Source organism: Salarias fasciatus, chromosome 7 (genome assembly GCF_902148845.1).
Source record: "Salarias fasciatus chromosome 7, fSalaFa1.1, whole genome shotgun sequence".
Taxonomy (NCBI): Eukaryota; Metazoa; Chordata; class Actinopteri; order Blenniiformes; family Blenniidae; genus Salarias; species Salarias fasciatus.
In genome coordinates this window covers 30034405-30057541 of record NC_043751.1, presented here as the reverse complement: position 1 = coordinate 30057541, position 23137 = coordinate 30034405, and the positions used below count along the sequence as shown (strand labels likewise).

Genomic DNA, 23137 nt, shown 5'->3' with positions numbered 1-23137 from the left:
AAACTGCAACAGTGTTTCGGTGAAACCTGTGTTTAGTTTCCTGTTAATACACAGCACAGGTTGTGTTTTCGGTTTCTAACTATGTGATCAATCAATACAGATCAACGTTTGCTCTTTTCAGGGGTGTATTGTTGTGGTCCATGTCCAGTGGTGGCGATCAAAGAGGGAAACCTGGGAGTGAAGTACGATGCTCCTTTTGTATTCGCTGAGGTGAACGCAGACATTGTCTACTGGATCGTTTATCCAGACGGCCAGCGACAGAAGGTGAAGTCTTTGTTTTTGTGATTGCACCTTTCTCTACTTAAGGATACACATAATTAATGAGTGGGTCCTTTGTGACTATTATTTATTCCAGATCAAAGTGAACGAGAGCGGCGTGGGGAAGAACATCAGCACCAAAAGTGTTTATGGCGACGACCGAGAAGATGTCACGCTGCACTACAAGTATCCAGAAGGTTAGCAGGAGAACTGAGTACAAACTGCACAAATTATCAGCCGCACTAAGTGTGGCATGGTGGGGAGTTGCACTCCCCTCCACTTGAGGCAGTGTGGCTTCTAATTACTGGGCGTCTATAAATATCCCTGCTCCGCCCTTCCTCTTCCTCTTCCTCTTCCTCCTTCATGGGACTGACAGACATGTGGCTGCTGTCCTGACAGCGTGCCTGTGCAGGATAGTGTTTGGCCTCCCACAAAGGTACGCATGTCCTGTTTCTCTTTAGTCCACTTAGCAGCCTCAGCAGTGTATTTACCCCAGCCCTGCGTTTCACAGCTGTGAATTGACTGGGAGCTGGACTGCCCTGGAGTTTGTGTGGGCGCGGTGTGTTTCCTGCAGCCGCCGCCGCTGCTGTATCGGGCTGTGTATGCTCTCCTTCATGCTGCCAGGTGTGCCAACCCCTCCTCAGTAGGGAACAGTGATTTATTGTTTAATTTTATTATTTTGGTGTGATTTCATGGTTTGTTTTACAGTGGTGCAGTCATCAGCTGCAGTTGACCCCGGGCTTTACTGCTGTTTTGGCTCTCCTTTGGATGTGCTTGACACCTGCTCGTCGCACCACGACCTCCTCAGTACACCCTGCTGCCCTAGGGGCCTGATGGACCACCCAGGCTCCTTGAGAAGTGTGGCTCTCTTGCGTCGAGCCTAGGAGCTTGAGCCTGCGCCGTGCTCGGGCATTTTTAGAAATGCAGACGCACTTTTCCTTCTGATTTTCTTCTTTTTTTTCCTTCTTCTGTTCGATTGCGTTTAATAGTGATTACGTTGCTTTATTGTTCTCTGTTCTATCCCTTTGGTTCTTGTTATTTTGTAATGATTTGTTTTTTTCATTTCGTGTAAATTACTTTGTTCCTCTTTCGTTTGAATATTTAGGTATTGGGTTTTTGTTTTCAGGGTATGAGGGCTGCCATCATTTTGTGAGTTTAATTGTTGATTTTCTTTTCTTTTGACAGGTGCTGGGGGTCCCAGAGCGGCAGCGGTTCCCTGGTGGTGGTTCCGTTTTCACTTTTTGGTTTGCTGTGTCACGGGTGCTGTGTGTTTTTGGATCCTCCCCCCTTTCTGTTACCGCTGTCGTGGTAAGCCCCAGCCCTGTCCAGTTTGGTTTTGTTTGGCAGGCCTCAAACCCCATTTATTTTGAGTTAGTCTGTTGATTTTAACATTAGGAATTTAATAAAGTTTGTTTTAATTTGAACTCACGTCTCCCGTCCCAGTGAATCCTTTGAACCTGCGGGCCCTTGTTTTTTGGTTTAATTTGGTTTAGCATTTGAGATCCTGGGGTGCAAGCCCCCAGGTGGCGTTGTCTTTGATTTGGTTGAATTTTGGTTATCCCTCCCATTCATTCTGCCACATTCTGGCGTTGTCGACAGGACTCACAATTAAAGGACGGAGACGTGATTTCAACTTTAAAATATATGTATTTATCTTTAAAAGTCTTAATTGTGTTTTAATCATTGTCTGATTTGTGTTGGAGCCAAAACAGCAGCACTGCCTTGGAGGATCACCCATTCATTTAACCATTGTCATTTTTTTGGTTATTGTTCTGTTAGAGGCACCTAATTGAGGTGGGGTTGTCTGTCGGTATGGAGGAGGAAGTGCAGCAGCTCCGAGAGCTTGTGCAGCAGCTGAAGGTGGACAACGAGCGTCTGCGTGGGGAGCGTGCTGCGTCTCACTCGGACCCCAATGGGGCAGCGTCAGCCTCCGCAAATCCAGCTGGTAGTTCACCTGCTGTTGTGGCGGAGCGGCTGGTGGTTATACCAAGGGATCGCAGGTGTCCCATGTTTAACGGTAGATCAGGTATGGGTGTAGCTGAGTGGATTGAAGAGATACAGGCATGCGTGCGAACTCGCCACCTTTCTGTTGCTGATCAGGCCCTTTTCATTGTTGACCATTTGGAGGGGGAGGCACGGGAGGAGATAAGGTTTCGACCGAGGGTGGAGCGTGACGACCCGGCCCGCATTTTTTCCATCTTGCGAGAGTTGTACGGCCACACGCACTCTTATGTCACTCTACAGCAGGCTTTCTTTGCAAGGCAACAACAGGAAGGTGAGACCTTGCAGGAGTTTTCATTAGCCTTGCTGGCCTTAATGCAGAACATTAAGCAGTGTGCACCTGATGGGATGCCAAACTCTGAAGTTTTACTTCGAGACCAGTTTGTGGAACATGTCCTCGACAGTTCCTTGCGCCGGGAACTGAAGCAGATGGTCCGGCGTCAGCCCACCGCTTCGTTGCTGGAGGTGCGTAGGGAGGCTATTAGATGGGAGCGAGAGGGTCTTCCTGGCGGTTTGCGTGGCCGTAGTTACTCTCTACCATCTACACATGGTCTTCAGTTCAGAGTTCAGGGTGGTTCCGTTTCACCTCCTGTAGCTGCTTCCCAGGGTCCTAGCTTAACTGAGCTGATGGACGTTCTGAAGAAACAACAAGAGCAGCTTAACACCCTTACCCGCACAGTAGCTGCCTTGCAGGCCCCTCGACCCCAAGGTCGGATGACACGTAATAACCCTGTGATTTGTCGCCGGTGTCAGCAACCGGGACATTTTGCTCGTGAGTGTGATGGTGAACGCGTCTCTTCCCACGCTCGTGCCCACTCTGTTACAGGACTAGTCTCCAGCCCCTCCAGACCTGCCTCGTCCACTCAGCAGCCGGAAAACTGAAACCCGCTGAGTCACTGAGCCATGGCCCAGTGGGGGAATTTGCAGGCTCCATAGATGGTAAGGCTGTTGATCTGATGTCTTCCTGTCCAAAGATTGATGTCTCGATAGGGGGAGTTTCCGTTTCTTGTCTGGTGGACACTGGGTCCATGGTTTCCACCATAACTGAGCAGTTCTTTATGGAGCAGTTTGCCCCTTGGGGCCATGACCGCCTCCAGTGTTGTCACTGGCTGCAGCTGCGAGCGGCTAATGGGCTCGCTATACCCTACATGGGTTACCTGGAGCTAGATGTGGAACTGTGTGGCAAGGTTATCCCCCGTTGTGGTATTTTGGTGGTTAGGGACCCCCCAGCCCCAGTGTCTTCATCCCCAGGGATCCTTGGGATGAATATCATCCGCCGTTGTTACAAAGAACTCTTTGGCGAGTATGGTGATTCTCTGTTTGATGCCCCACTGTTATTAGATGTCCCCCGCCCAGTCCGTGAGGCCCTCCAACAGTGTCACGAGGTTGCAGGCCAGGCTCAGATAACCCTTAGTGGTACCGTCAAGGTCCAGGGAAGACGTGTGGTGCGCATACCTGGTGGGTTCATGAGACTGGTGACTTGTACGTGCCCGGAGCAGTTTGCTGGTCGGGATGCCCTGTTTGAACCCGCTGAGTCAGGCCTACCAGCAGGGTTATTGGCATCTCCGAGCCTGATTCAGGTGGTCAGGGGTACCGCTTATGTCCCTGTGGTCAATGTGGGAACTACGGAGGTCCTTCTCTACCCACGCACCAGTCTCGGCACTTTAAGTAGTGCACAGGTCATTAGTCTCCCGGCGGGGGTCACTGAGTTGACGTCGTCCACTGCCATGGTAACCTCCCAGGTGGTGTCTGATCCTGTCCTGGACATGGTGGAGGCATTGGATTTGTCGGCATTAAGTGAGGGACAGCAGTCTGAGGTGAGAACCCTTTTTCAAAAATATAGTTCAGTCTTCTCTGCTCATGAGGGCGATTTAGGCTGTACTAACCTCATCTCTCACGACATCCCTCTTCTTGATGATATCCCCCTCAGACAGCGATACCGAAGAATTCCTCCATCCGAGTATGAGGAAGTGAGGGCCCATATCAGTCAGCTCCTTGAGTCCCAGGTGATCAGGGAAAGCAGCAGTCCATATGCCTCCCCTATTGTCCTGGTTCGAAAGAAAGATGGAACCCTGCGGTTGTGTGTTGACTACAGGCTCCTCAATCAGAAGACCAGGAAGGATGCATTTCCCCTTCCCCGTATTGAGGAGAGTTTAGATGCACTCTCCGGGGCCCGCTGGTTTTCTACGATCGATTTGGCTAGTGGGTACAACCAGGTCCCAGTCACCGAACAGGACAAGCCCAAGACTGCATTCTGCACACCCTTCGGCTTGTTCGAGTGGAACAGGATGCCGTTTGGGTTATGCAATGCACCAAGCACCTTCCAGCGCCTGATGCAGAGGATGTTTGGGGATCAACAATGCCAGTCCCTCCTTTTGTATCTGGATGACATTGTTGTGTTTTCTTCCTCTGTCTCACAGCATCTGCAGAGGCTCGAAGTTGTTCTGGGTCGTCTTCAGAAAGAGGGACTGAAGGCAAAGCTTGAGAAGTGCTCTTTCTTTCAGAAAGAAGTGAAATACTTGGGCCATGTGATCTCTAGCCAGGGAGTGTCCACCGATCCGGACAAGATCAAGGCTGTGGCCCAGTGGCAGCGCCCCCAGAATGTTTCAGAGCTACGCTCCTTTCTGGGCTTTGCCAGCTACTATCGGCGTTTTGTGGAGGGATTTGCCCACCTGGCTGGCCCCCTCCATAAGCTGGTTGCTGAGCTGGTGGGTACGAAATCCAAAAAGGGTTCAGGGAAGCACCTGGGTGCCTCCTGGACCTCTCAGTGTGAGGAGAGTTTTGAGGCCATTAAGGCGCGACTGGTCTCAGCCCCGGTTTTAGCCTATGCCGACTTCTCCCGTCCCTTTATATTGGAGGTTGACGCTAGCTACAGCGGCCTTGGAGCAGTCCTTTCCCAGGACTTGGAGGATGGGGTACGCCCAGTGGCATATGCTAGCCGGGGCCTCCGACCCACCGAGCGCAACATGGAGAATTACAGCTCCATGAAACTTGAATTCCTGGCTCTTAAGTGGGCCATGACGGAGAAGTTCAGGGAGTATTTACTGGGACACAAGTGCATTGTCTTTACAGATAATAACCCGTTGAGCTACCTCCACACCGCTAAGCTCGGGGCCACAGAACATCGGTGGGCTGCTCAGCTTGCAGCATTTGATTTTGAAGTCAAGTACCGGTCAGGCCGAAGTAACAGGAATGCTGATGCCCTTTCCCGGCAGTACACCTCTGGTGCGACTTCAGTTGAACACGCTGTGCCTGGAACATCTGTCCCTGTGGCCCTCCAACAGACTTTGCAACTTGCCCCTCCCACTGGGGTAACCCAGTCCCTGGTATCCGTCCTCCCAGGGCATTCTCCCTCTGACCTTTGCTCTTTGCAGGAAACTGACCCCCTTCTGGCGGCGGTCCTGGTGTTTTGGAGGAGACGTGCCCAGCCCTCCCGAGCTGAACGCCAGCAGCTTTCAAGACCAGCGGTAGCACTGTTGCGTCAGTGGGACCGCTTGGTGGAGAAGGAGGGGGTTCTCTACCGTCGATTCTTCCACCCAGATGGGGGTGAAGAAGGTCTTCAGCTGCTCCTACCTGCTGTCCTTAAGGAGGAAACCCTGAGGCAGCTCCATGATGAACATGGCCATCAAGGCATCGAGAGGACCTCTGAGTTGGTTCGGGAACGCTGCTACTGGCCCAACATGACTACTGATATAAAACAGTGGGTCCAGGGGTGTGAGCGTTGCCAAGTTGCAAAAGACTCGGACCTGGTGCCTCACAGCTTTATGGGTCATTTACTGGCGTCCAGGCCCAATGAAATTGTGGCCATGGACTTTACAGTCTTGGAACCATCTCGAAATGGCTTGGAAAACGTCCTGGTGTTGACCGACGTCTTCAGCAAGTACACTGTGGCCGTCCCCACTCGAGACCAACGGGCTTCCACTGTAGCCCAGGTATTGGTCAAGGAGTGGTTCTTTAGACTGGGGGTTCCTAGTCGTATTCACTCAGACCAGGGGAAGAGCTTTGAGAATTCCATTATTCAGCATCTCTGTAGCCTGTACGAGGTTTCAAAATCCCGCACCACACCCTATCATCCTGCAGGCAATGGGCAATGTGAAAGGTTTAACAGAACGCTCCACAACCTCCTGCGCACACTCCCGACTTCACGGAAGCGTGACTGGGCTTCTTGTCTTCCACAGGTTCTGTTCTGTTACAACTCCACCCCGCATCAGGGCACTGGGGAGTCCCCCTTTTTCCTGATGTTTGGACGTGAGCCGCGGCTCCCTGTAGACTTTCTCCTAGGTCGCGTTCGTGATCCAGTTCCAGGAGAGGTCCAAGACTGGGTGGCTGAGCATCAGGCCAGGTTAAGGTTAGCCTTTGAGGGTGCTCGCGAACGCTTGTCTGCTGCTGCTAGTCGCCGGAAGGAGCGACATGACCAACGCGTTCGTGATGCCCCACTGAGCGTTGGCCAGCTGGTCTACCTGCGGGATCATGGTGTCAGAGGTCGTCATAAGATCCAGGATGTCTGGAACTCTGCGGTCTACCAAATTGTGCGGGCACCTGTGGAAGGGCCTGTTTATTCTGTTGCCCCAGTGGATGACCTCCAGAGAGTGCGCCAGGTCCACCGAGACATGATCAAGCCCCAGGTCAGGTCAGGACCCCCGGCTGACCCTTCCCAGGTCCTGCCTCCACCTGCACCAGTCCAGTCGGACAGTGAGTCCGCTGAGGAAGATCTATGGCTCCTGGTGCGAGAAAACCCCCTGTCACCTACCAGAGCCGCTCCTAGTGTTGCGCCCGCTTCTGCCACTTCACCTGTTGTCGCCTTGGAGCCTCAGGCTGTGGACTGTGCATCTGGCGCACAGGCAGACACAGCCCAGTGGGCTCAGCCTCCTCTGCTGGATGCTCAACCTGGGCCCAGTCGGCAGACCTTGCGCCGGACTGGTCGCTCTACTGCTGGTCGACATCCCAATGTGCACCATCTTCCCCGGTCTGTAGGGCAGGCAGATCGTGTACCAGATGGCCCTCAGCCATCTGCGTCCAACGCACAGACAGCTGTGTTCAGACCCTGGTGTTAGCCCCTTTCCCTTGGTCAGTCGTCGGGACGACGACACAAACTCCGGGGGTAGATGTGGCATGGTGGGGAGTTGCACTCCCCTCCACTTGAGGCAGTGTGGCTTCTAATTACTGGGCGTCTATAAATATCCCTGCTCCGCCCTTCCTCTTCCTCTTCCTCTTCCTCCTTCATGGGACTGACAGACATGTGGCTGCTGTCCTGACAGCGTGCCTGTGCAGGATAGTGTTTGGCCTCCCACAAAGGTACGCATGTCCTGTTTCTCTTTAGTCCACTTAGCAGCCTCAGCAGTGTATTTACCCCAGCCCTGCGTTTCACAGCTGTGAATTGACTGGGAGCTGGACTGCCCTGGAGTTTGTGTGGGCGCGGTGTGTTTCCTGCAGCCGCCGCCGCTGCTGTATCGGGCTGTGTATGCTCTCCTTCATGCTGCCAGGTGTGCCAACCCCTCCTCAGTAGGGAACAGTGATTTATTGTTTAATTTTATTATTTTGGTGTGATTTCATGGTTTGTTTTACAGTGGTGCAGTCATCAGCTGCAGTTGACCCCGGGCTTTACTGCTGTTTTGGCTCTCCTTTGGATGTGCTTGACACCTGCTCGTCGCACCACGACCTCCTCAGTACACCCTGCTGCCCTAGGGGCCTGATGGACCACCCAGGCTCCTTGAGAAGTGTGGCTCTCTTGCGTCGAGCCTAGGAGCTTGAGCCTGCGCCGTGCTCGGGCATTTTTAGAAATGCAGACGCACTTTTCCTTCTGATTTTCTTCTTTTTTTTCCTTCTTCTGTTCGATTGCGTTTAATAGTGATTACGTTGCTTTATTGTTCTCTGTTCTATCCCTTTGGTTCTTGTTATTTTGTAATGATTTGTTTTTTTCATTTCGTGTAAATTACTTTGTTCCTCTTTCGTTTGAATATTTAGGTATTGGGTTTTTGTTTTCAGGGTATGAGGGCTGCCATCATTTTGTGAGTTTAATTGTTGATTTTCTTTTCTTTTGACAGGTGCTGGGGGTCCCAGAGCGGCAGCGGTTCCCTGGTGGTGGTTCCGTTTTCACTTTTTGGTTTGCTGTGTCACGGGTGCTGTGTGTTTTTGGATCCTCCCCCCTTTCTGTTACCGCTGTCGTGGTAAGCCCCAGCCCTGTCCAGTTTGGTTTTGTTTGGCAGGCCTCAAACCCCATTTATTTTGAGTTAGTCTGTTGATTTTAACATTAGGAATTTAATAAAGTTTGTTTTAATTTGAACTCACGTCTCCCGTCCCAGTGAATCCTTTGAACCTGCGGGCCCTTGTTTTTTGGTTTAATTTGGTTTAGCATTTGAGATCCTGGGGTGCAAGCCCCCAGGTGGCGTTGTCTTTGATTTGGTTGAATTTTGGTTATCCCTCCCATTCATTCTGCCACATAAGTAAATGTTATTTGTTCCAATTCATAAAATTCAGAAAATTTGACAGATCAATATATCTGGATGTCATCAGCATAGATTTGATAAGAAATAGCATTGCAACGTCTAATAGTTCAGCCAAGAGGGAATATGTACTGAAAGAAGAGATCAAACCTCAAATCTCCTCCACAGGCTCCAAGAAAGAGAGGGAAGTGTATGAGAAGGCGGGACGTCGACTCATGTTACCGACCAACAACGATGCTGAACCAGGAAAACTGCAAATATCAATTAAACACGCCAAACCTGTGTTTGGGACGGACTTTGACGTGATTGTCAAGGTACGAAGTGAAATAGTCAGGACACGAGGAAGTTTATGATGTTGCGGTATGGTTATGCTTTGTTTTGTTGTTGTTTTTTTCAACTTAAAATATCCTCTGGATTTATAGATAAAGAACGAAGGGGCTTCAGATGCTCGTGTTCAGCTGACCCTGCTTGTGGAAGCTGTGACCTACAATTCTCTCCACCGGGGGGCGTGCCAGAGGCAACGGATCACTGTGACTGTTCCAGCCCACAAAGGTCAGTCCAGTCTCTCAAATAAGTCTACAATGGACCCAAACACTTTTTACTATTCAGCAATGATAGGAAGAGCCGACATCGACGCTTGTCATCCTGTCCTGATGGCTTCTGTGTGTCTGCGTTCCTCCAGTTCATCAGGAAGTTCAGCGTGTACACTACAAGGACTATGCCAAGTGTGTCTCTGAGCATCATTTGATCAGGGTGAAAGCGCTGCTCGAGGCCCCAATGGAGAACGAACCCATCATGACCGTGGCCAACATCCCCCTGAGCGTGCCCGAGATCCACCTACAGGTGAGCAAATGAAGGATCATATGCTGGATGAAAAGCCAAAGGGGTCGCCAGTTTGGAGCTGTATAGCTCAATGAAAGTTGTCACTTGTTACCTTGTCTTTTTTTTTTCCCCCCCGACTGGTTTATAAAGGAGTGATGTTTATGCAACTGAGGAAGATAAAGCTTAACACTCTTTATTCCCTTTTTGTTCTTTTCTATTCTGAATGTCAGTCAACTCACTTTCCTTTGAAAACAAACAACTGTGAAACTCTTACAGTATAAACTATTCTCCTCCTCATATCTATAGAAAAACTGTGAACGTTCACCATGACTCAGACTTACTGCATGAAGTGAAATTATCTACAGTACAAAAAATCAAGCAGCAGATTCAGCTGTTTCAAGCAGAAACACGGGATTCATAATATAATGAAAGATATTTTATGTATTTTGACGTTTTGAGCTGGATATATCAGCATATTAAAGTCCGCCGATCAGTACAGTTACGGCACCTTTCAATAAATAAATCAATCCACTGTCACAATGCTCCACTGTGTCTCCAGGTTGAGGGGCGGCCTGTCATTCAGCAGCCAACCACAGTCTACATCTCCTTCACCAACCCCCTCCCGGTGCCGCTGAAGGGTGGGGTGTTCACCGTGGAAGGGGCCGGCCTGCTGCCCGCCACCAAGATCTACGCTGAGTGAGTAATCAGTGCAGGGGGAAGAAATGAAATGAGGAAGAAAAACTTACACTGTAAAAGATAAAAAAGCCCACAGACGTCATTCCGCCTGACACTTCATGTCAGTTTGAACTAAAACATGCTTCTTTTTCAGCGGTGACATTTCTGCAGGACAGACGGTGTCCGTGAAGCTGTCCTTCTCGCCCATGAGGACTGGGGTGAGGAACCTCCTGGTGGACTTCGACTCTGACCGGCTGAAGGACGTGAAGGGATTCGCCAAAGTGGTTGTCCGCAAGAAATACAGAGACCTGATCCGTCTGATGTGATGAGGTTAAAAACCATCGCTCCAGACAGGGAGAACACTTTACTAACCTCACAGAAAGAGTAGAAAACGCCACAAGGTGCCAGCATGAAGCATTTCTGATAACAGCCTGGTAATGAACACACACTGTGCAGTTTTTCACTTTTTCATTTCTTGCCTTGTTTTTTCTCTCCCTGATTTGAAATTTAAAAAAAAATCTGGGCTTCATATAAGAAAGAGCAGAAGTGTTGATGTCTGAAATGATTTAGTGTGCGTTTCCGTATTGTTACTGCACTCTTTCCAATATGCATTTCGGAATATTATTGCAACCATTATTTTTTAATAAATAACTGTGTTCTTGGTGCCTGAAAAGATGTAAAGTGTGATTTGATTTTTTTGAAAAATGTATTTATTCTGACAATTAGCTGGCACTGAGGTCTGAACCTTTGGATGTAAAAATGGAGCCACAGTGAATTATTTTACAATTTAATTGCGCCTGAACGAGTACATCTGTTGCCAACTTGTTACATAAACTGAACAAAGTATTTGTAATTTACCTCCTGAATATTTTAAGGTTGATTAAAGTTGAAATGCAATGAAGAAGAAGTTTTCAATTCAATTCTATTCAGCTTTATTTATGAAGTGCCAATTACAACATGGTCGTTTCTCGACACTTTTACAGAGAAACCCAACAGATCCACATGAGCAGCATAAGCCACTGTGGAAAGGAAAAACTCCCTTTTAACAGGAAGAAACCTTTGCAGAACCAGGCTCAAAAGTGGCGGCTTTCTGCTGTCCCGGTTGGGGTGAGGGGACAGAAAGAGGAGATAGGACAGACAGGTTCTTGTATCTACATACAGTTCATATATAAACACAGGGTACAGAGGCTACAAGAGGAACAATCATCAATGGCATGTAGTAATACAATGAAATTACAGTAGTACAATGAAATTACATTGAAATGAGAGAAGGAGCAGAACTGGGAGCTGGTTCCACATGGTAGAACCCGGGGTTCAGTAAACCTTCCACCCACTGGATCCGGGTTCCTCCATTAATCAGTGGAGCAGCTGTTTTGTTTGAAGCCCAATTAGAATTCACCCATTGGATCCAGGCTGTCTCAATGGATCAGCCGCGATTGATGTTCTGTCTGCGATCCCTCAATCACGGCTCTGGTCCACCTCAGAGACAGCCTCTCGGTCCAGGGTTTTGGTGTTCTGTTTCCGTGGCTTCTGGCTGTTGATGTGGTCTTGTTGTTCAGTCAGGGTTTAGGTTTAGGGTTCAGGTCTTAAAAATACTACATTCTTGCTTCGACATATACAAATCCAGATGGGAGATGTCTAAATGTTGCATATGTGTATTGGTGAGGACGTAAATCTGGTTGCACACTGACCACAGGAGCTCCTTCCACTCTGGGTGTATCAATGGACACGTCCATCCGGGAGGTGAAATCATTTCTGCTGACTGTGGTTAAAGGTGGAAATTACAGCTGCTGTGAGAGGAAGTGGCATGAAATGACTTTATTGTCTCAGTAAGGTAGTGTGTGTGTGTGTGTGTGTGTGTGTGTGTGTGTGTCTGTGTGTCTGTGTGTGTGTGTGTGTGTGTGTGCGCACATGTGAGTGTGTGTCCCTTCTAAATAGATTGCTGAGTTACCTTTGTGAGGTGGGCTGGGTGACAGTCATATGGGAGGTGCTACAGGTGTGTGTGTGTGTGTGTGTGTGTACAGAGACTACCTGCTGCCACTGGCCACCTGTCCACAAGACCGACGGTCTGATCACTGAACCTGGACATCTCACTTTCAGGACTCCTTTTAAAGATTTGAGTCTATTTTTTTCACTTTTTTCGGTTGAATCAAACCTAATTTTTCAAACATTTTAAGCTTTTTTATTTTCCCCCAGGAAGTTAACCCCAGGCAGTGTAGTGATCTTCCAGTGACAGGAGACGCAGAGTGTGCAGGAGGAGTTCAAGCTGAACGTTCTCGCTGTTTCACTTCATGGGAGACTTCCCAGCGAGTGTCAACACACACACCGGCGGTCACTACGACAACACCCAGCCGAGGCACGGGGGACTGGCTGCCGGCGCCGCCATGGTGGACGTCTCCTTCGTCCGCAGCATCCCGGCCATCCTCATGATGGCTGAAGTGGTACGTGACCGCCTCGGAGTCGCTCCTCGTCTGTCTGAATTCTTCCCATTCATGAATGTGTCTGTTGAAAAGGAATCACCTCTTTTGTGCAAACAATTCTGAAGCGTCGAAAACCGGTGCACGTTTAGTGATCCTGAGCACTTTTCACAGTGCTTCATGTTTCCTTCCAACCATCAGCTGTGCACGGTACCACAGGAATTCATATGTAACTAGATAATATGCTGCATTATATTTTCACAGCCCTTGATATCAATGAATGCAGTGATCTCTGAAAACATTTCCCCATGCTGTCAGTGAAACTTGCTGTAGTTTATAGTTACTGAATATCAGTGAAAATGGTTTATGGAGGGATTTTTTATGTTTACATTGAAACTAACAAGAAAACCAAGTGGAATTTAAATATTCTCTGTGTCTGTGAGTATTTTTCAGAACTTACTCACCCCCACAAACTTTTGAGGTTAATTATTGACTCTAAATGAGCTCTGGATGAGTGATGGATGCATCCATCATGTGTATCTCGATCTTTGACCTTTGACCTGATGGCAGGTGGAGTAAAGGACTGCAGTCTGAACAAATGCCGATGAATACTTTGGCCAATTTCTAAATGTTTCTGGTTTTCGATCGAGCTGGAACGTGAAGTGTGAATGTTGACGAGAACCCAGCAGCAGGACTGGTGTTTCTGTTCATCTTCATGAAGTCTGAGACCTTCCAGAGGCAGCGGGCGAGGCATGAATGGAGGCCGGAGGCTCGGCTCCAGTTGTAAATCACCACCTTCAGAGGCGTATTGACCCTGTACAAACATGTGACTGCTACGCTAAGTGACAGGCGCAGGCGACCTTTGCCCCCCTGGGGCCTTGTTACCCTGCTGCCACACCCTTTTGACCGTCATTACTCCGAATCTATAAAGAAACAACGAGCTTGATCTTGGAGGACAGAGTTACTGCTGTTAATGTTCACTTGTAAATGACGGGACTTGTGAACATTTAGCCCGGGTTTTGCACCATTATGAACCCTTTAAACCTTTTTGAATGTGTTGTAAAACGCCGGTGTATGAGGCGTGGCGAGCAGCGATCGTGATAGCATTAAGTACCAGCTTTATCTGCTTTAATTAGTGTCAGATATGAGAGAAACAGCTTGAGCATGGTTTAACTTCACCCTTTAAACTCCAGTGTTTCCAGAAGTCAGATTGTGACCGTATTCCTTTCTAATTGTTCCGGGAAGAATGAATTTCAAAATACAAAAGCTTGAGTGTTTTGCAGCTTCATTCACTCCTCAGTGTAGCAATGAGACCATGAGGTTGCTGCAGAGAACCAGATTTCCATACCTGCAGTGTATGAACAGCTGGATAGAAAATACCTTCGTCCACAGGTTAATAAGATGCAGACGTTGCCTCACCGCAGGAAACAGAAGGAAGCAAATTAAGAATATATAACTGTTAATCAGTAAAAACTGTGGTTATAATTTAAACTATAGGGTTCATCTATGAACAGACTGATCATTCAGTGAGTTAATCGGCGGTTCTGAGGCGTTATCTCATGATAAAGCTGATGGACGATCAAGTTTAGACGAGTCTTTGGTTTTGATTGGCTCTGAATTGACTGATATTGGCTCCTTCTTTAGATAAAAGAGAGTTTTAAATGATTTTAAATGATTCACTAACACAGCATTTTTCCGCTGCTTGAGCACATCACACTGTTAATCACATTGATCCATACATATTCACACATTACTATCAATACCAGCTGATAAAAGAAGAGTACGCGATGGACAGGTTACAACTGAGGTTTCAGAGTCAACCATTTAGCTTCGGACTATTCGAGGAAACCAGAATACCGATAGTTTTAAGGACAGATGACTGGAAACGTGTTCATTTGAAAGTTTATTGGAACCTGTGTTAAAGGTGATCTAGTATCTCTTGGATTAGCTCATGCAAATCTGACGTCAGGATCAATAAAGCCACTCACTGGACTGTGCACATGCTCGGCAGGTTTAACACACCTCGTAATCGGCAACAGCTGCTTTGCATTTTCTTCTTCATGGTTGCAAAAAAATGCATTTAGTAATTTTCCTAAAAATTCACAGTTTCGGTAGATTTTGGAGAAAAATGATTGTTTCTGTTAAAACTCCAAGAAAGCGGGTGATCAAACCCTTTAACTGGAAATATCCAAATCTGCACCGTGATCCTGTGGAGACGGAATTCATTTTTACAACTCTGCACCAAGATCGAATTAACCAAATCTACACAGCTGTTGTAAAAGTGATCATTTAAATAGACACATCCATCTAACACTGCTTTGACTGGGTGGTGATTTTTGAGCACTCCATAAGGGATTCAAACAGATTCAGGTTATTTGTGGGGTCTTTTAGCACAGTTTTGCTTCGTTTGGGTTCAGCTTTAGAAATCTGCTCTGCAAAAAAAAAAACCTAATTAATAAATAAATTAAAAAAATGCATCAGTACAAAGAAAACATTTGAAAACCAACATGGTTCTTGTCTCCATTGCTGTTCTTCATTCACTCAGCAACTTTGGTGAACAGCCTCCTGTTTCAAACATCCAGCTCCCCATAATATCATAAACCTCTCCTGCATCGATCACTGGGTGGAAGATCCGAGTTTAAACTGACAGAGGATTTAAACACGAGCAAAGAGCCAGTTCTCCACACCAACACACGTCTGGTGGCTGATTTCACACATCTCCCTCATCTTCAGCCTGTTTCGCTCATATAGAAATCCAACACTGTTAATCAAGCATCATTATAATACATCTGTTATTTTACTGAACCCTGTGCTGAACACTCAGTGAGAGGGAAGTGTTGAGTCACTGTAGTTTCCAAGTTTCCATGTTTGCTCTGTTCAGAACAGACGTCTTCAGTGAAGTTGGTGTTTCTACAAAGGTTAGCGTATGTGTGTGTGTGTGTGTGAGTGAGGTGTGTAAAGAGTGAAACATGACCATTGTGCACATAATAGGCTGCAACTCTGCCCCTCTTTTGTCCTTTCCTCTGATACATATTTGCATGTTTGATATTGTTGTATACATTCAAACTGTAAGGTAAGTCCAGAGACAGAGACCTCAGAGTCCAAGGGAACAAAACTGAGCTGCTGGTTCCACTCTGACTGGGTGGATGAAGGTTTAATATCCCACGCCAGCTTAGGCCCGAGGTCCAGCTGAATCGAGCCACTGCTCATCAGGGGAGCGATCCTCACCTGCCACCACAGGTGATGCAGATCACTGCAATCAGGAACCAGATTCCCGCCTCTGCAGACGGCCCGGCTCCGCCCACCTGAAACAAAACAAAACAAAACAAAACAAAACAAAACAAAACAAAACAAAACAAGGCCACAGAGCTGCAAACTGGCTGCAGGAGCACAGAGCATGACAGCAAGATCACAAACAGAAATGACACTTCATGAATAGAAGTAAAAATCCAAATGCATACATCACCTTCCTGTGATCCAGATCTCGCTCTGTCGCCTCTGACGGGCCTCTCTCTGTCCTCTCTCTGTCCTCTCTCTGTCCTCTCTCTGTCCTCTCTCTGTCCTCTCTCGTCTCTCTCTCGTCTCTCCCCTTCGCAGCTGCTGGGATTAATCCACTGGTCGGTGATTGTCAGCTCGCCCGTCATTGTGACGGAGCCGTACGGCTGGGTGCTGTTTGTGGCCATCACACTGTGGGTCCTCACCATCGTCCTCTTCTTCCTGATCTTCTTCGGCGTCCATCGTCAGATCGCCGCCGTCCCGTGGACGCTGGTGGTAAGTGGACTCAGAGGACAACAATCAGATTGTCCTTCATTTCCTGCAGTAGACAGAACCTTTAGCTGTTGTTTTTTTTTTTAAGTTTGGACACCAAGTATACTTTTATGAAGTTGTTTGAAAGACATACTGAGGAGACTCTGATGCTTCCGCTGTCTCCTAAAGACAAGACCGTTGAGCGTCAGTGAGCCTCAGTAGAAAGACGGCTCATGTTCCTGCTCTCCTCTCCAGGTGATGGTGTACAACGCCGTGGCGACGGTGCTGTATCTCACTGCCTTTGCAGTCAACGCGGCGTACGTGGACGTCTTATTCATCTTCGGCGCTGCCTACGATCACATGGCCGCCGCTTCTGTAAGTCGCCGCCTCCGCCCGGCAACGCGGGAAACTCTGAGAGAGTCAGAGAGGACCGCCAGACAGAAAGCCTGCAGTGTTTGAGCATCGGGCTGTGGCAGGCACACACACTTTGAGAAAATAGCTGATTAAATAGACGAAGAGCCACACTTTCTTAGAGAGTGAGGCTCTTGAATCTTTGACACCATCCTCAGCATCACGATCACTTGAAATGATTTAATGCGTCACTGCGGTTTCCTGATGATCCAGAAATGACCAGAAATCCATACGGTGAAGTAGATCTCCATGTCAGTTCAGCTCTTTCAGCACATATACTGTCAACTTCTACGAAAAGTGATGCAAATCAGCAACTTCAGAAAAAGCTCCATGAGGTCTTTGATCTGTGTAGAATGTGCGTCAGACATTACTGATTCACATCCACCACCTCGGCTGGATTAAGACCAGAGGTGACCACGATGAACGCCTCCATCTCCAGGGTTATTTACGATCCCGACCGCAGGATAAAGTCCAGGCTGATTTACCACTCCCGCAGCGATCAGCACATGACTCCTCACACTCGCAGCCTTGGACCTTTTCTTATCAGCTGCATTCTTCTGCCTGTGGGACACACCAGTCCAAACACAGCGGCATTTTCCAGGAGATAATTTTCCATTAGTGCATGTCAGAAGACGGCCACTGAACTAATAGATATGAAGACTATAAAACCGTCTGTGGCTGACGTGTGGTGTCAGACCTCAGCCCGGCCTCCTGAAACTTTTCGTTTTACCCCAATAATAAATCCGTGGTTCTCCCTCACTGTTTCTCTGTTTCTCTGCAGTTCTTCGGCTTCCTGACGTGGGTGGCGTACGGTGGCAGCGCCGTCCTCGCCTTTTTTGACTGGAAGGCAGATTCTGGGAGAAACGCTGCGCCCGGCAATGTGCCGACCTAGAACTCTGGCGAGCCTTTAGGGCCGACAGAGAGATCTGTATTCGGTGGATGATTTTATTTAAAGGGTCGTTTGTTTTATTTTGTACGGCGCCACATTCTTTCATTCAATCTGAGCAGCAGGGCTGAGTCTGTGGGTCACTCCCAGTAAAAAAAAACAGCTTCTGCTGCTGCTGCCGGGTCTGGTTTGGTGGATTTTACAGTCCTGATTGGCGTTTCAGCAGATTCTTCTTTTACCAAACAGAAGGCTCAGAAATCTGCCAGATCTTCCTCCAAACTCAGCTCTGTGGCTCGTCCCGAGACGCAACAGGGCTTCCACCAGCAGAACTTTTCTTTTTTACATGTTTAAACCAAGGTTTAAATGAAGGAATATTCCATTTAATTCACTGCTTTCTGTTCTCAGTTCTGTTTTTACTCTGTGTCGATGTTGAAGCTGAATGTATGGCGAGGATGAAATACTGTTTAGAAAATAAATATTTTTTTTTTCTTCAGTTAATTTTTTTTCTGAACTATTCCAAATAAAGTTTCTAATAACTAAGTTGCATCGAACACAGGGTTCACTTCACTTCAGAGCCGGTCTCCATCTTCACCGTTCTTCACTCTTATTTTAAACTCACCAGGCGACTCCTCCTCCTGTTTGTGAGGACTGCAGTCACTTCAATACACGTGTTGTGAGTTTTCTAATATTATCATGATGTGTGTCAAAGTCGACTCCATCAGCTCCATCGTAGCTGCTCTGATTGTTTGGACACATCGATTTTTATATAATATATTCTGTTCTAATTTTTTCTTTTCATCCTTATTCTCAAAACAATATGTTTATGATTTAAACGTTATTCTCGTTCTCAGCATCAATTGTCTGAAATACAGACTTTATTCTCTACTTGCCAAAGTCATTTCTAATTTTAATATTTAACTTAATAATACTTAACAACACGTAATCTTGTTTTTTTCCATTATTTAGAAAATTGCCATTTACTTTTTACTGAGATTTTTACACTTTATTTCCAGCATCAGCTCCACACGAACAGCTGGTGGTAAATTTGTGCTGCTGGAAGGTAAATCTCCTAACAACAGTCATTCATTCATTCATTCATTCATTCATTCATTACTCGGCAGCTTCATGCTGGACGGCTGAATGTGAGGCGTGTCGCAGCCTTCAGCTCCATTCCAGGAACTGTAACGCAGCTGTAATGTCAATCTTTTAAAAACCCTGTTTAATAACAGCTGTTGTTTATGAGTTTTTTTATCAGCCAGCGACTCCTGAACTGTTTAACAAACAGAATCACCCACTTCCAGTTTTCAAGAGTGTAAAGTGAGAATGAGTTTACTTCCTTTCCCCCCATATTTCAGTGGAAACTGTGAAATATCTGCTTATCATAGATTAAGAACTGATATATTTGCAACAGCTTTTACAATATAGTTCATAATTTTGGTTTGCAAGTCATGAAAAAATGTAAACAATAGAAAAACAATAGAAGCAAATACAAATAATTAGAATGCATGTTTCCATTTGTATATTATAAGCAGAGGAATAAGTGGCAAAACTGACGTTTCAGTGATATTCTCATTGTTCCAGACACAACTGTCGGTAAAAACCTTTAAATCTGGATTCCTCTGCAGTGGTTCATGTTCAGGGTTCGTTATCCATCAGGGACGGTTGTGATGAAAACTCCCTCATTGAACATTTTCTATCCATCTCTTCTTGTTTACATGCTGTGAAGAGTGTTTTTTTTTTTAATCCATACCTTCTAAAAGATGCTAAAACTGGTTTAAAAATGGAAAATGGACACGTGCATCTCATCATCACTCCAAACGTTCCTGCTGGAAATAAATCACTCCTCTGGAACAAGTGAGCGATGGAGTTTGATATGAAGCCCTGCCCAGCCCTGCTGTGTGTGTGTGTGTGTGTGTGTGTGTGTGTGTGTGTGTCTTTATCCAACACAGTGTGTTTTTATGCCAAGGATCATGAATAACAGTGAAATCATGCTGATGAGCGCCGGAGCTCAAACAGCACTTTAAATAAAGCGCTCTGTGATTCATAAACAAGGCTTTTATCTGTTTATTTGAAAACGTTGTCATCTTTTTATACAAATGTGACACCGCAGTGTTTTAAAAGTGACGTAAATAAACCGTCTGCATGAAAACGTTCAGGTTTCTCTAAACAAGCAGAAAAAACTTTGAACATCGTACCAAAAGCTAATCACAAATCACTTTCACAGGTATCAAGTTCACAAAATCATTTACAACGTCATAAAACATATATATCAGTTCTGCTGACATATTTAATTTCATTAAAGAAAATACTTGTTTATTCTGTCGACAGCTTCCACTACACGAAGATCGCCTCTTCAAAACCTGTGAGTGAGGAACCGATCGGGAAGGCTGGAACCGTAACATTTACACAGACGTGTGGCGGACGAGGCAATCCCAGTGTTTGTTTTCTCTTTGGAGAGCGTGAATCACTGCAGGTCAGCAGAGCCGGAGTGTTCGGAGCCCGAGGAGATCGCCGATGTGATCACCAGGCACTGACTCAGGTCGGGATTGCGGCCTTCTTTCTCCTGCAAACACACGGTTCCAAAACTCAACCACGACGGCAGCACATGAATGTGTGTGTCTGTTCTGCACATTGTCATTATCTTGTTAAAAAGGAGAGAGAGAGAGAGAGAGAGAAAGATTTGACAAGAAAATGTCACATAGGCAAGGGACGTACAGACGGCAATTAGCAGGTATTAATGGGTACAAAGTGTGCGAGGAAAACACACCCGGAGCCTTTAAATGACCCACAGCAGCCTGTGATAGGAGGATTGATTTATGCTTCTAAGCCAGATGAACTGACCCTGATAATCAATAAGTCAGGGTTCGTCCAAACAGGAAATATTTGTGCAATGCTCTGATCTCTTTGTAACACCGGCTTCCTGTTTGTTCTTCACTGCAAGATTTCTGATGTTTTAACTTTATCGAGCGGTGAAACGAGTCTGGCTGATCTCATTCAGTTTGCTTTGAAATCTCAACATTGAGTTAGGATTCAAATGAGCTCGGACACGTTCATGCAGAAGTGTTTCCCGTCAGAGAAGATCTCAACACTGTGAGGAAGAGCGGGTTGAGGCGGAGGAGCTCCCAGGCTACTCACAGCTCTGTACTCCAGAAACATCTCCTTGAAGGCCATGAAGTCCGTGAAGGTCAGCAGCATGTTCAGGATGTCGTCTGACACTTTGTCTTTGTGCTGCCTGCGGGGAAAAGGGACACTGTGGAAACTCAGAGCTCCGCGCAGGATTACTGCGACATTTGGATAATTCAGTTTGGAATCTAGGTTTATGCAGCTCAATTACTGAAATGTTTCAAACATTGTTTCAGATTTTGATTGAGAAATTTATGATCTCCAGTTTAAAAATAAACAGGAATAAACGGTGCACGAGCAGCGGAGGCGGTGTGAGAGGAGAGAGAAGCCTTGCTGCGGCGTCACATCTTACATAAACAGCTCGATGAAGGTGTTCATGTGGAAGCCGGGGATCCTCTCCACCAGCTGCTGCTCCAGATGTTTTTCCAGCAGGTTCACCTACAGAACACATGACAACCAACATTTTTACTAGTGAGTGAACAACCGAACCTTCGCAGAAATGTTAGAATAGAAGCGATCTTGGCCGAATTTGCTCTGGATTTCAATTATATTTATCATTTATGCAAAGCAACCCGTGTGAAGCCGCTCACGTATTCATTGAAGATGGGTGTGTAGCTCAGCTGGTTTTCTTCCGAATCTTCAAACTCCATGTAGTATTTCTCCATGAAGCTTTGCTGACACTGCTGGAACTCCTCCTCTAAAACCCAGTGGAAACAGGAGAAAAGATTACAGAGGCTTTTTTTTACCTCAGTCTTTTGCCATTTAATGTAAACAAATTGCATTGTTACTCTGCATATATAGGACTTATTTCTCTTAAAAGCCTGCATGGTTTGGATTTATGACTTCAAGACTAATGGTAAGATCACAACCTCCACTTTGACTTGTATAACATTATGATTTCAACTGCCTAAAACTTTCTCTTTTTTTTTTCAAGAAAAGACTGAATTAATGACTCTGGAGTAGATAAAGAAGGACAAACCACCAATCTTACCCATGATGATGTCTTCTATAAGGCCAATAATATTATCAAAGGCTGTTTCTGCAGCTGAGGAGCTGGAGAAAGAAAAAAATGACAAATATTAGACCTGTATAAAAGCTCTTACTTTCTCTTTCAAAAGGTGCTGTCATTCTGTATGAAGTTGCTGTAGCTGATACATTTAACACACCAGTCTTATATTGAATGTTGTTGTTTACTGGACTCACTAAGCTCCAACAAAAAGTGATCTATCAAGAAGAAATACTGGCTCGAGCCTGCATTCAAAAGTCATTTACTCTCTCTCTCTCTCTCTCTCTCTCTCTCTCTCTCTCTCTCTCTCTCTCTCTCTCTCTCTCTCTCTCTCTCTCTCTCTCTCTCTCTCTCACACACACACACACACACACACACACACACACACACACACACACACACACGCACAGTCTCATATTTCTATCCTTGTGGGGACCTTCCATTGACTCCCATTCATGTCTAGCCCCTAACCCTGACCCTTACCCTAACCCTAACCCACACCACAACAAAGCCTAACCCTAAAGAAATGTTTTTGCACTTTTACTTTTTTCAGTAACAACAACATGGTCAAGAAAACACTGTTTCTCCTACTTAGGACCGGATAAAGGTCCCCACAAGGCACGTCGTTCCACGTTTTGCTATCCTTGTGGGGACATTTGGCCCCAACAAGGATAGAAATACGAGAACACACACACACACACACACACACACACACACACACAGCCCAACCCCACCTGTTATATTGATCTACATTCTATATTGCCATACACAAAGCATAGACTTTGAGGCCACTCTATGGGAATCATTTCAGTTGTATTACTGACAGCATTCCAGATTAATGCCGAAGTTCTAAAGCGGTGTAAAGCTGTAACTGATGGATTTAACACAAATGGCCCAAAAGCATCTGCAAACATCAGACCTGGAAGCAGCGAAGTGTTCCTCCTCCATGTCAACTATGTCTCCAAAGCCCCGGACATCTGGCGAGAAGAAGAAACGGTAAACCGGGAAGACGAGCAGAGCCAAACTTAGTAACACGAAACTTCAGGAGTGTGTCAATAAGTGTAAACATCAAAACTCCCGGTGCCTGGCCTGGGTCCGCTCATCAGTGACGTTAGTTAGCTCCGGAAGCTAAGTCAAGCTAACGTTAGCGGAACACCTGTAGCGTTAAAACCTCATAAACTGCCAAAATGTTTCTTTTTCTCAGTCCGTGTGTCTCAAGCTTTAATACGCACAACTCATAAGATGTCATGGGATCGGAATTACCTGTCTTAGTTCGCTCTTGGATGTCCATGTTGCTGAATAAATAAATATCAGCGTAATGTCGTTGCCAGGGAAACCACGCTGTGAA

General features: G+C 46.5%; 3 protein-coding genes across 4 annotated transcripts in view; 2 read left to right on the top strand and 1 right to left on the bottom strand.

Moving 5' to 3' along the window:
- Positions 1–10902, top strand: part of tgm2l (transglutaminase 2, like) — a 16020-nt gene extending 5118 nt beyond the window's left edge. The window contains exons 9-15 of the mRNA XM_030096955.1: positions 122–264; positions 356–455; positions 8871–9016; positions 9125–9254; positions 9385–9545; positions 10084–10220; positions 10354–10902. Of these exons, the coding sequence (XP_029952815.1) occupies positions 122–264; positions 356–455; positions 8871–9016; positions 9125–9254; positions 9385–9545; positions 10084–10220; positions 10354–10525 (989 nt within the window). The 3' untranslated portion in view covers positions 10526–10902. The remainder of the gene's footprint in view (positions 1–121; positions 265–355; positions 456–8870; positions 9017–9124; positions 9255–9384; positions 9546–10083; positions 10221–10353) is intronic.
- Positions 10141–23137, bottom strand: arl2bp (ADP-ribosylation factor-like 2 binding protein). Of its 2 annotated transcripts, XR_003931847.1 has the most exons (8): positions 23053–23137; positions 22709–22766; positions 21775–21836; positions 21374–21480; positions 21136–21221; positions 20796–20892; positions 19996–20223; positions 10141–10143 (listed from the first exon to the last, which is right to left on the bottom strand). XR_003931847.1 is itself a non-coding variant. In XM_030097035.1 (7 exons), the coding sequence occupies exons 1-7, from the start codon at positions 23078–23080 to the stop codon at positions 20125–20127; spliced, it is 537 nt and encodes a 178-aa protein (XP_029952895.1). In that variant the 5' UTR covers positions 23081–23137; the 3' UTR covers positions 19715–20124. The 2 variants fall into 2 exon arrangements, 1 of the variants encoding a protein (XP_029952895.1); XM_030097035.1 differs by lacking the exon at positions 10141–10143 and having other exon boundaries at positions 19715–20223.
- On the top strand, positions 12491–17666 carry pllp (plasmolipin). The gene is made up of 4 exons (XM_030096954.1): positions 12491–12640; positions 16214–16387; positions 16619–16738; positions 17556–17666. Exons 1-4 carry the CDS (start codon positions 12491–12493, stop codon positions 17664–17666), a joined length of 555 nt encoding a protein of 184 aa, XP_029952814.1.